Here is a 13,693-nt window from a genome sequence, read left to right as displayed (position 1 = left end):
TGTGAAATATTGATCTTCTAGTATTTGGCAGTTCATGAAACTAGTTATGTATTAATATTAACGGTAATTCTGTTTTTTTGGGAAAAACTAGCCGACTGGTATTTTTGTGATTTGAGATATTAATATTTGTTTTTAATGAGGGTGTGAAAGCACCCTCCTAGACTTTCAAAGTCTATGAAACTAGTTCTATGTTGAAATAGACGGCATTTTGAATTTTTATGAGCCGTTATATTAATTTTTTTAGTTTACGTAAAAAGTGACTTCGGGGATGTTGTTATTTTATTTATTCTCTGTAAGATTTTTGCTATAGAAAATTGTGCTAAATAGAAATCGGTTTACTTAATTGTAAATTTCCGTATGCTCATGGTCATTCGGTTACTTCCGGAAGAATCAGTCGCCACTATTTGTCGCCAATTTCACACTGATCCCACAACAAAAATGCATGACGCGTAATTGCACGTTAGAATGATAATTATAATAACTTTATCTTATTTTATTTTGAATCTGAATGGTTTCACAAGGAAGCCTGCATAAAATTATTAGCTGTCAAAACTCGTTTCATCCACGTGGGACGCACGTTTACAGTATTTAACTCCCATGAACTATTTTAAATTAAAATCAAACAAAAGTGTACGAGCTGCCAATCAACAGAGTTCGAAATCTAATTGATGATGATGATGATGATGATTTTCTTCTTCAGTTTCATTGTTTTCATTAACCACAATTTCAAATGTTTTTTTATTTTCTATTATTGTAAATTAATATACTGCTTTTAATTGTACTTTTCTTCAATATTTTATTATTGAAATATGCATAGTTAGTATGGGTAATCTATGTACTGAATTCGTAACCTAATTGGTATTAAAAAATTTATCAACACTGATTGCGGTTAGAAAAGAGTCCAGCGCAGCGTTTAGTAATTAATTATTAAGTAAGTATCGACCTACATCGCTAATATTGTTTAGCAAGTAGTTTTTAATATGTATTGTATGTAGGTAAAATAGGATATAGTGAGTTGTATTGTAGACAAGGTGACGAGAAGAAGGAGACCTAGTGCTATGGTACGGAACCCAGCTAGTCTTCAATAAAATGTATTCTTAGTGCATCAGTAAGAGTTTTTGTTCCTTTGCCTTTCCTCACCGAAGAACCTGAACCCTGACCATCAGGGACATTACATCCTGCCAGTTCGGTGTAGAAGTTTGGCAGAGGAAAAGTTGAAACAATGAAATGTAAAATAAGAGTTGGGAAGGTGCAGTTAAAATGGGTACAAGTCAGTCAAGTAAGAAGAAGGAATTATAAGCCAAGCAGGAAACAGTGGTAGTTAGACTAATGCGGTGTTCTGCTGTTTCGAGTCAAGAAAGCACTGGAGGAGAAGATACGACGAGAAATTACCAGAAGCCAAGAAGTAGTGCGTGCAGTGAGTGAAGTGTAACTGTGTTGAGGTCATTGAGAACTAACTGTGGCTGATGAGTAAGGAATTGCAATAGTTCATTCATTTATACGAACAGTTAAGGAGTTTTGAAGGTAATATCAAGAAAGAACCTCAGCATCGTCGAGAATCGTCAGATAGAGTACATACATTAATAATAGAGTTAGGAAAACTAGAAAATAATTTTACTGGGTTTAAGAGATGAATATAATAAGTTATCTAGAAGCCCCGAGGAAATAAAACAAGTAAAGGATTATGTTCGGGCAATTGAAAGTAGTATTGTTAAGTCTCATAATATTTTAGCAAATAGGTTAGAAGGCATAGTTAGGTCTAAGCCGTTTGATATCGAAATTGGAAATCAGTCATTAGAGTTAGCTCAAAATGGTACAAATATGGGAGAGAAATTTGATCTAAGAACGGCAGCGTCCTTATTTCCTTTCATGGACGACACTGAAGACGTTGTCAACCAATTAATCGATGCTTTTACATTGTACAATGGATTTTTAGATGATGTAGGAAAAAATCTTTTAATAAATTATGTTTTAAAAATAAGTCAAAATACAAAACTTCTAGAAAACCAGTATAATAGCGTTGATGAATTGCACGTGATATGAACAGCCATTTGCTAACTATAAAGTCAGCAACCGTAGAACAACTATTACTAAATCTAACTTTAGCCGAAGTGGGAGATGGTGATAATGCTGTGACAATTTTGCAAAAAGTAAATGAAAAGTTGGCAATAAATGCTTGTTCGAACGGGTCAATAAATAGCGAACTAGTGCTAAGGAAGAAGAATGTCTAACAGTTCTCAAGCAACAAATTTATTTCATACGCGAACTATTCAAAATTTTGGCAGAGGCAACATAAATAATAACAGAAGAAGATTTGGGAATAATAATTATTGTAGTAATAGAGGAAACAGACAATTATATCAAAATAGCAATCGTAACGTAAGCATTTTAAATCAAAACCAAGGTCGAGGTCGTCAATTCTCGCAACGTCGACCAATAAACAATAACAAGATATTCTACACGTTGGGCTTATTTTGCTGGGAATGCAGAAAGTTCGACTATTAATAGTACTAATCAGTTACATAGAGTAGGAAATAATAATAGGTTTTTTAGAATCGAAACAGAATAATGCATTTCATGTAGGTAAGTATGAATGGAATGAATTATATGTGGGTATTGTTCAGATTTCTAATATTAATCAAATTACTAACGAAAAAAAAAAGAATTGTTTTGAGAAATGTCAACTGAAAAACATCAAATTTGTATTTTTACGCTTTAAGCGTGATTTATGTTTTTTAAATAAAGAATATTAACAAATAATTGGTGGAAAGTATTTAGTTATCTCCACGAAACTATTGGTAGCAGAGCATTAAGTAGTGGAAAGGTATTTGGTTAGCTCCACGAAAACATAGGTAGCAGAGCGTGGTTTTGCTGTTTGTTGTGGTGGCTAGAAGGTACCACTGGTGGAAGAAAAACGTAAGTCTAAGCGGCGTCCCCTGAACGTGACCGGCCGAGGCAGACATATCTGTGGCATACGTTGGACGCTGAGAGGAGACGAAGGTGCTGGTGTGTACTAGCGTTAAGGATCTAGAAGGGGACCAGGCAAGCAGCTAGCATCCAAAAAAGAGTATAGACGGCGGCGGCGCGAGAAGAAACGAGGTAAACTGTAGCAGTCCTCTGCAGGTTGGTCGGCCCGGCTCCTGTGTTGGCATATCCTTGCGTCGCGGTCTAGATAAAGGTTGAATTTGCTAAAGTAAAATAATTACGTTGTTAAATAATTAAAAGGAAATGGATTTGGCTCAGTTAGTTAAAAAGAGAGGTACTTGTAAAGCTAAATTGACTTTATTTGCAAAGTTTGTTGCTGGTTTAAATGCCAAAAAAGAATTAGGTGAAGTAGATTTAATAGAGTTAGAGGAAAGGATCACAGCAATAGAAAATTGTAATATAAATTTTGATCAGTTTCAATCTGAATTAGAGGAATATACTGACGATCCTAATGAGTTGGGAAACCACCTAAAAGAAAGAGAGTTATTTGAAAATAGCTACTTTTCAAATATGTCATTGGCACGAAAAATTATAAATTGTCATAATCGATCCCCCCAAGTCCCTCCTTCTCAAGGTACTCTTGGTCAGTCACATGACAGCACAAATTATCAACTATCAAATGTACGTTTACCGACAATTTCCTTGCCTAAGTATAGCGGTTCATATCATAATTGGCTTGAATTTCGTGACACTTTTCAATCATTAATACATAAAAATGTCACTTTGACAGGGGTGCAAAAGTTTCATTACCTCCGGGCTAGCTTGGACGGAGACGCAGCTCAGATTATAAAAGCGCTTGAATTATCNACACGGCGTCCTGGGTAAGCGGCGACAAACGGCCGGTGCGGCCGGTGCGACCGGAACGGCCGAAGCAGTGATTTTCAAAATTAGAGCATCATAGGTTCTGTCCTACGTACGAGGTACCGCCCGGCACAAGCGGCTCGTGCGGTTTTCATGCGGACGACGTGATCAAATTATTTGATAATTCCGCCTCTGCCGCTTCAGTTTACATTTTTAAATCTTAAAAATTATATGAGAATTATATAATCGACCATTCGAGAGAATGGACCTGCACTCTTAATAGAAATAGGCGTTAGCATCGCGTCGGCCACTTCAACCGCGTCGAACGCGCCGGCCGCACCGGCCGTTTGTCGCCGCTCACCCAGGACGCCGTGTTTTAAGGATCTAGAGGCGGACCAGGCAAGCAGCTAGCATCCGAAAAATAGTATAGACGGCGGCGGCGCGAGAAGAAACGAGGTAAACTGTAGCAGTCCTCTGCAGGTTGGTCGGCCCGGCACCTGTGTTGGCATATCCTTGCGTTGCGGTCTAGATAAAGGTTGTATTTGCTAAAGTAAAATAATTACGTTGTTTAAATAATTAAAGAGAAATGGAATTGGCTCAGTTAGTTAAAAAGAGAGGTACTTGTAAAGCTAAATTGACTTTATTTGCAAAGTTTGTTGCTGGTTTAAATGCCAAAAAAGAATTAGGTGAATTAGATTTAATAGAGTTAGAGGAAAGATTCACAGCTATAGAAGATTGTAATGCAAATTTTGATCAATTTCAATCTGAATTAGAGGAACGTACTGACGATCCTAATGAGTTGGGAAACCACCTAAACGAAAGAGAGTTATTTGAAAATAGCTACTTTTCAAATATGTCATTGGCACGAAATAGTATATTATGTTACTAGGAGTAGAAGGCGATCATTATGTGTTGAGCCCAAAAGTTTGCTCGCCGAGGCGTTAGCCGAGGCTGAGCAAATTGGGCAAAACACATAATGAGCCTTCCACTCCGAGTGACATATACTATTTTTTCTTCAAGCGTGAATATAAAAAATTACTAATTTTGAAAATTTATAGCGGATAACGCGATGTTCAATCTCAGCACAAAATAAAATCAGTAGGTAGGTAATACTATTTATTTTATACATTTTATACATTTTATTGATTAATTAAACATGACAGTTTTAACCACTTTATTCATGAATAAAAAAACAAATGTAACAATTATTTTTCTTTAATTTGAATTAAACGAATAAACATCTAAATTACCTACATGTCTATCATCAAACTTTATTTATTAACATGAATATTAAATGTGCAATTTTGTATGGTACAGTTGTTGATATTTAAAGCGCTGCTGGCTGTCTTTTTTTCAAAGTTTACAGTTCTGTCGTTGAATACGTTACTTGTAATAAGGTTCTCAGTTTCAGTGTTAACAATTGTACCATTATTAACAGAAAAGTCTTCGATTAAATTATTTTCAGGATCAATATTTACAGTTTCGCTTGATGTACTTGGTTCATTATACTCTAATGGGTTTAATATTTTCATCGCTATCTGTTTCTTATTGTTTACAGAATCTTCAATGTATCCTTCAGCGACGCTGGTAGATTTCCATCCACCATGTCGCTTTAGGGTTGTAATGTCTCCACCATTATCAACTAAGATAGTTGCCGAGGTTCTTCTAAGGCAATGCCCCGTATATTCATGTGGATTTGGCAACCTTAAAAATGATGCAACATCTTTTGGCACTTTTGAAATTTTATGTATGCCCATTACAACACGATGACAATGGCCATTTTGATATTTAATAAAAAATCTATCAAAAGTTATGTCTTTTGGCCGAAGAGTAGCATATTTTCTGTATAAATTTAAATAAAACTCTCCAATTATGGTAAATGAACGATGTTTTTTAGTTTTTGTATTGGGAATATTTACTAATATTATATTTCCCAAATCTTTTACATCATTAACTTTTACTTGAATGAGTTCATCGCATCTACAAGCTCCTGTGACTCCAAATATTAGTGCAACCTAAAAAATATAGAATTATTAATTTTGTAACAATAAAAAAAGTTGGAAAATGCAAGGAAATTCTAAAACATGACGTAATTTTAAGACATCTATATTTATGAGTTTTTACAACATTCTTCCAATGAGCTATCTTTATTTCCGAAAATTGTTTATTATTCTCGTAATGGATACTATAAAATAACTTGAAGTTTACAAATTATAACAAAATTTTGTATTACAAATATAAAAAGGTTAAATATATATCTACCTATAATTTAAAAAGTACATACCTTGGTTGCTAAATATTTATCATCAGGTGCTTTATTCAGGAATTCGTCAAATTCTTTTTTAGACAAAACTTTCGACTTTTTTGGTTTATAATTTTCACCTTGTCGTTTCAAAAATGTAATTAATTTTGAATATTTCTCAATATTTACATTGTGTTCTATGTTTAATTTAGATTTTACCATTGAATATTGCGCCCATAAAGTTGAACTTTTCAGTGTTCTGGATAATCTTGTAAAATATGCTATCATCACATTTTCTGAATAAATATGTGCATTATTTTCTTTTGCCCAATTTATGAATTTATCATAAGCATTTTCATAAATTTTTCTCGACTTTGTTGGTATAAGTGTTGCCACTGATGTATTTCAATTTCCAGTAATTCTGGTGGTGTGCACTGCATTTCTTCAGGCATTTTAAAAACGACCCAACGCGACATCAAATTTCAACTGACACTTAATGAAACGTCAAAGCTTCTTGAATCTTTAATTCGTTGCTAGGATACTTATCTACATATTGTTACATTTTTTTACTAGTTAAAAAATGAAAAATATTTGTACTAGTTAAACAATAGGCTGCTTCTAAAGGAGGTGTTGCATTATATAATATAAGTATTATTATACGCTTGAAGAAAAAATTATAAATGATCATAATCGATCCCCCCAAGTCCCTTTTTCTCAAGGCACTCAAGGTCAGTCACATGACACCACAAATTATCAACTATCAAATGTACGTTTACCGACAATTTCCTTGCCGAAGTATAGCGGTTCATATCATAATTGGCTTGAATTTGGTGACACTTCAATCATTAATACATAAAAATGTCAGTTTGACAGGGGTGCAAGAGTTTCATTACCTCCGGGCTAGCTTGGACGGAGACGCTGCTCAGATTATAAAAGCGCTTGAATTATATGAGGCTAAGTACGAAGTGGCATGGAATGCACTTTTAGATATGTATGATAGTGATAGGTTGCTAGTACAAAACCATGTACGTGCATTGTTCAGTCTGGAGCAAATGACAAAGGAATCCGCATTGGGCATTCGGAAAATTCTTGATGATATTACAAAAAATCTTAGGGCTTTAGAACAGCTAAAAGAACACGTGAAGCACTGGGATAGGTACGTTGCTGATATACTTGGTCAGTTCCAGATTGGACAATGTTACCTTAAGAAATTGGGAAAGCTATACTTAAATCAGATAATCCGCACCCGTCTTTCGAAGATTTAAAAAAAAAATTTAAAGGAGCGTGCAGAGGTACTAGAAGCAATAGCTCAAAATGATTTTAAACGTACTTCTTCAAATTCGCGAGACAATACGCGTGGTAGTTCGCGAGGGTTTGTGGCTACACGGGACGCACCAGAGAAAAAATGCGTTATATGCAGTGGTAATCATACAATATCTATGTGCGAAAAATTTAGAAAGCTGAATGTTAATGATAGGTTATCTAAGGCAAGATACTTACGTTTGTGTCTAAACTGTTTGAAAAGATGGCATTTTAGTAGAATGTGTAGAATGAAAAAAATGCCATGAGAAGCATCATATTTTATTTCACAGTACAAAATCGGAAAGTAACGTTTCATCGCGGGCTCCTAATGAAAACAGCGTAAATATGGGGGAAGCGAGACAGGTTCCAGAAAGTTCAAACGATACAGTATCGGTCAATGATGCAAACAAAGGATGTATTAGGAAATCTGCTGATTCGATCGCGTTATCAGCATGTAGCGGTGTAAATGAAGTACTTCTTTCAACGGTTCAGGTAAAAGTAGTAGATAAAGATGGCGGGGCACATATAGTACGTGCATTATTAGATAGCAGCTCGTAGTCGAGTTTTATCACGCAAGAGTTGTGCAAAAAGTTAGATTTACCTACCGAAAAAAAAATTTTTTGATGCGAGGTTTAAATCAAAAATGCTCAACCATTCGTAGTAAGTGCAAAATGAGACTGCAGTCTGTACATGGTAATTATGAGTCTGAACTATATTGCTTTGTGCTTGATATCATAACCGGATGTTTGCCACAGGGCAGGATCAATCCCGGCGAATTGGATATTCCGCGAAATTTAAGGTTAGCTGATCCTAGCTTTTACAAACCAAGTACTGTTGAAATGTTCATCGGGGCTGATTTGTATTATGACGTCATATGTACTGGTATGATTACGTTAGATAAGGGCCCGGTACTGCAAAAGACACGATTTGGATGGGTTGTTGCCGGTCCCATGAATAAATTAACTTCAGAAGTAAATTGTTATTTTTCTCAGAATTTAGAAAAGACCGCGTGCGAACTTTCTGAAATTCAGGCTAGCTTGCAAAAGTTTTGGCAGCTAGAAGAGATTAACGTAAAACCGGTATTGTCTGATGAAGAAACTGCGTGTGAGGAACATTTTGTTAAGACAACAACACGTGATTCAGAGGGACGGTTTGTAGTATCGCTGCCGTTGAAATCACCTGTAACTAAATTAGGTGAATCCTTCAGGGAGGCAAGTAAACGATTTTTGTCTCTCGAATCTAAACTATCGAAAAGGCCGGTATTTAAGAGAATGCACGTTGATTTCATGCGAGAATATGCTCAGCTTGGGCACATGGAAAAAGTAAAAACTACAAAAGACGAGTTATGCTATTATATGCCTCACAAGGGGGTTTTGCGTGAAGAAAGTATAACTACAAAATTGCGGGTAGTATTTGACGGCAGTGCGCCAACATCATCAGGATTTTCATTAAATCATTTGCAAATTGCAGGTCCAACCATCCAGCAGGATTTACTTAGTATATTGTTACGGTTCAGACAGCATAAGTATGTAGTTGCGGTGGATATCGCCAAGATGTACCGTCAAGTATTATTAGAGCCTGAGCAGCGGTGTTTGCAACGCGTTTTGTGGCGCGAGAATCCTGAAGACGAGCTAGAGGTATGGGAGTTAAAAACAGTGACCTATGGTACTACTTCAGCGTCTTTTTTGGTTATTCGGTGCATTTTTCAATTGGCGGAAGAAAATAGTGTTAATCAGCCGGAGTTAGCTCAATTATCAAATCCGATTTCTACGTTGACGACCTTTTGACCGGCGCCGATACTGTAGACGATGCCGCGAACATTTGCAAGGGTGTAACTGACATATTAAAGCAGGGTTGTTTTGAGTTGAGAAAGTTTTATTCAAATGATAGCGAAGTTCTCAAAAATATCAATGACAAACATTCAGATAAAAAGGTGATTGAGTTTGGTGACGAAGAAAATGCAAAAACGTTAGGCATTATGTGGTGCCCATGTTCCGATCTTCTGCAATATAAAATCGTGCGGTCTTGTGATTACGCAGACATAACAAAACGAGTAATACTTTCAGAAATATCTAAAATATTTGATCCTTTAGGATTGCTTGGCCCTTGCGTAATCAGTGTCAAAATTTTATTACAAAAGCTCTGGCTAGAAAAATTATCGTGGGATGAATCTGTACCCCCACCAATAAAAAGACGGTGGAAAGAATTTGCCGACGGTTTGCTATTATTGAATAATGTACGCATAGAAAGACACGTATTATGCATTTCAGCGAAACGCGTTGAAATGCACGGGTTTTGCGACGCGTCTGAGGCAGCCTACGGGGGTTGTATTTACATTAGATGTACTAACGAAATAGGAGAGATTTCCGTTAAGTTACTGTGTGCCAAGTGCAAAGTAGCTCCACTTAAAACCGTTTCATTGCCACGATTAGAACTCTTGGGAGCTGTGGTACTTGCCAGGTTAGCAAAAAAGGTGAAAGATTCATTCGATGAATGCTTCTTTTGGTCGGACTCGATGATCGCTTTATGTTGGTAAAAAACTCTATACCAGCCATATAAATTAAAAACTTTTGTTAGAAACCGCGTAAGCGAGATACAAAGTTTGACGGGATTCGATCACTGGCGTCACGTGCCAAGCAAGGATAATCCGGCGGATATTCTATCGCGAGGCGTCGCGCCTAAAAAAATAGTTGATTGCAATATTTGGTGGCACGGGCCACACTGGTTAAAAGATCAATCTTTAAATTGGCCCAATAGAAAAATCAATTGTTCTAATACGCCAGATATACAGAAAGATAGTCGTAAAATTTTTATAATGCAAAGTGAAGAAATTTTTAAGAAGTTTTCAGACTTAGGTAAGCTGAAGCGAGTGGTTGCGTGCATGCTCAGATTTATAAATAATTGCAAGACAAAAAAGGAATTAAAACGAGTTTTTTAGCCAATTTATCTCGGAAAGGGAAAATATTTCAGTGGTCCAATGAAAGTCAAAATTCATTTGACACGTTAAGGCGTACACTGTTAAACCCACAGATTTTACAATATCCAAATTTTTCGAAAGATAACGAATTTATACTTCGAGTTGACGCTAGTGGATACGCACTGGGAGCAGTGATATCAAACTCAGATGACAGGCCTGTTGCGTTTGCATCTAGAAGTTTAAATAAAGCAGAAAAAAATTATAGTACGGTATTTGGTCCATGAAACACTTTAGGCCATACTTGTTCGGTAGAAAGTTCAAAGTTTTGACGGACCTCTACTATACTTATTTAGTATGACAGATCCGTCGAGCAGATTAACGAAATTTAGACTAGCTTTAGAAGAATGCGACTTTTCTGTACATAATGTGAAAGGTTCAGATAATGTTACAACCGATGTTTTATTTTGTGTTGTCATTGAATCTAGTTATTAAAAGAAATGAGTGAGAGAGAGAATGAAAGGATGAATGTTATGGCACGGGCGCAAAGCAAAAAGTAATTTAGAACGTGAAAGAAACAAAGCCAATACATCGATAAGCAATGGGCTTGATCACCCTATTGTCGTCGAAGTATTAAAACAACCATTAGAAACGGTAGAACTTCGTCTATTGTTAGAATTGTAAAGAAGTAGAGTATAGAAAAGGAGATATGGTTTTAATAAGTAATGAAAGTAAATGCAATAAGTTGGATACTCTTTTTAAAGGTCCCTACAAAGTGTTAGAAGTAAAAGGTTATAACATAGTTTTAGACATTGACAATAAACATGTAGAAATACATAAGAATAGGGTTAAACGATATTATAACTAAGTAGGTAGACATATAAACCTAATAATTACGTAAAAGAAAAAAATTTAGTTACAGCAATTTTTTTTTGTTTTTCGGGAAGGTGTACTGGATTCGTAACTTAATTGGTATTACAAAATATATCAACACTGATTGCGGTTAGGAAAGAGTCCAACGCAGCTTTTCGTAATTAATTATTAAGTAAGTATCGACCTACATCGCTAATATTGTTTAGCAAATAGTTTTTAATATGTAATGTATCTAGGTAAAATAGGATATAGTGAGTTGTATTGTAGATGAGGTGACGAGAAGACCTAGCGCTATAGTATGGTATCCTGCTGTAAGAGTTTTTGTTCCTTTGCTTTTCGTCATCGAAGAACCTGAGCCCTGACCAGTAGGGACATTACATCCAGAATTTGTATTAATTACTGGGACGCGAACATTTCATTAACTTAGGCTGCGTTCACCGAATGGTCGAACCGGTCAAAGTCGTTCAGCAGACAAATATTTCGTAGGTCAGCCCAATCAGCTGATTGGAAATATTGGGCAGGTTTTAATACAGTTTATACAAGCCCATTCAGCTAATTGTTTGACTAAAGAAGTTTGACTGACTAGTTCGACCATTCGCTGAATACAGCCTTAATTAACTAATTTTTTTTTTCACACTTAACAGATAAATTTGTTACCCTGTTTATAAAATGAAAGTAACTAAAACAATTTATAACAAAAAACATGAAAAAGAAATCTCCATATGAAAATAAATTGTTTATAAAATATTTTGTTTGATTGACCTGGGGCTTGTAAGCAAGCTCGACATCTACAATCTACACATGCAACTAGTTTCCGACACAGAAGTGAAGTTAACACATGACTTATGACATGCCTGAACTATTCTTCTTCATAGATTTTTTAGACTATTTTAGAGTATCGACTAGCACGTCGTATAGTTTTTGTTTAATTGCGTCCACAGAACGTGCATACAAAACCATATCAGCATAATAAACATTTAAAAATATTGACGGCCATTATGATTTTGCAAATAATACATGCCTTAATAAATAAAGTGAAGTAAATGAGGGATGATTTGACATAATTCGACAACAGTCTACTTGTATTTCCGTAACTAATAACCATTAATAAGTTTACGAGTTGAACTTAAATACTGCATTTGTCATGAAATGGTAGCAAATATGAGAAAAACCATGACACAATTTTTATCCAGAATAAAATGTTACATTTAAAAATAGTAGGTATTAGTTTATTTATCAGTACACGCACTTGTCCACTGGTAGCTAGTAATACTTATTAGGGAGATATTTTGCGATAAACTATCTAATCATAAGTTATACCAAGTTTTACTTAAATACTTATCTCTATTTGCTTTCAAGATCATTTTTTTTGGAATCCCAAACTTGCGTAACGGGAGATCCAAAAACTCCATAATTTTTATTTAAAAAAAAAATTGAAATAGGTCTACCAACTACAAATGTGAAAAATTCATATTTACCCAATTTTTCAGTTTCCTATAAATTTTGCATAATTCTGTTCCGATTTCTGCTGATTTTGAATTAATTTTTAATGCCTTCTCATAACATCTTTTTGCTTTATCTAAGTTGTCAATTTTTTGATAATATTTTCCTAAATGCATGAACGGCAAAAAGTTGTTAGGGTCACATCTGGCAGCCTGAAAATAAAATATAATATATATCGTTATACAGGGTGTCCCGTTCATGTTTCAAAAAAACTTGTGTAAAGTTTTTTTTTTAGACGCCCTGTTTTCGAAATAATTATCTTTAAATCGGCTAAAGATAAAAATGTCAAAACACGAGTAAACTGTGCGTTAAGAATAATGTGCAAACGGTTTCTTTCTGAAAAGCAGTGTCGCCGATACAGATAATTGGAAGGGTACAATAAAAAAAAATATGTTAAGTCAAAATTTGTTACATTGCTAAACGGTTTAGTAAACTCTAAAGCATGTTACAAAAAAAGGTATACTTATCGAAATTCGGTAGCATGTACCATTTTCGAGAAAAATTAAGTTGCATAGAAGCAAATGGGGGACAATTTCAGCATCTACTGTAACTGTAGTATTTCGAGTTTTCTTCATTTATTTAATCTTATAGCTGTTTTGTTCTGTATATCTCTGAGTCGGTTTCCTAATATTTTCTGTTCATATCACTTTTAATAAGCATTCATGTCCATTAAGGATGGAAACTGATGCATCTCTGGTTGCCTAAATTATACCGAAAAATGGTAGAAAACAGCCCTTTTTTATTCCAATATATCTTTTTAAAGCAATGGAAGAAAGTAGTAAAATTTCATATCACATTTGGCAAAGTATAAATGAAGACAGTAAAGCAAAAATTAATTGGGATAGGTAAATAATTCGTGAGAAATTAATTTCTAAATATGAAGGTTTTTTGGACTTTTACAAATAAACGATTATTTCTTCATAGTATTATAGAATTATGCAATTTTTTATATAGTTGTCTTTTAATAAATAAACTGATTAGACTTTATTTCATAGTTTGTTCAACACTTTATTATTTAAAAAGTTATATTGGAATAAAATTATTAAAAAATATTCATTCATGAATAGCATTAT

The 13,693-nt window shown here is 34.8% G+C and overlaps 1 protein-coding gene across 1 annotated transcript; it reads left to right on the top strand.

The window, feature by feature from the left end:
- Nucleotides 1-7,675: 7,675 nt before the first annotated feature.
- LOC108913697 lies at nucleotides 7,676-9,866 on the top strand. Its single transcript, XM_018719290.1, has 3 exons — nucleotides 7,676-7,822; nucleotides 8,086-8,995; nucleotides 9,601-9,866. The coding sequence occupies exons 1-3, from the start codon at nucleotides 7,676-7,678 to the stop codon at nucleotides 9,864-9,866; spliced, it is 1,323 nt and encodes a 440-aa protein (XP_018574806.1).
- The last annotated feature ends 3,827 nt before the right edge of the window (nucleotides 9,867-13,693 follow it).

This window comes from Anoplophora glabripennis, unplaced genomic scaffold (genome assembly GCF_000390285.2).
Source record: "Anoplophora glabripennis isolate ALB-LARVAE unplaced genomic scaffold, Agla_2.0 scaffold1190, whole genome shotgun sequence".
In the NCBI taxonomy this organism is placed as follows: Eukaryota; Metazoa; Arthropoda; class Insecta; order Coleoptera; family Cerambycidae; genus Anoplophora; species Anoplophora glabripennis.
This window is presented reverse-complemented; position numbering and strand designations above follow the sequence as displayed.

Excerpts from the sequence above, each read along its gene's own strand:
- LOC108913697 (XM_018719290.1), top strand. The coding sequence starts at position 7,676 with ATGGGGGAAGCGAGACAGGTTCCAGAAAGTTCAAACGATACAGTATCG. Across the intron at positions 7,823-8,085 it reads TACTTCTTTCAACGGTTCAG|GGCAGGATCAATCCCGGCGA; the intron begins GTAAAAGTAGTA and ends TGTTTGCCACAG. Across the intron at positions 8,996-9,600 it reads GTTAAAAACAGTGACCTATG|CGAAACGCGTTGAAATGCAC; the intron begins GTACTACTTCAG and ends TATGCATTTCAG.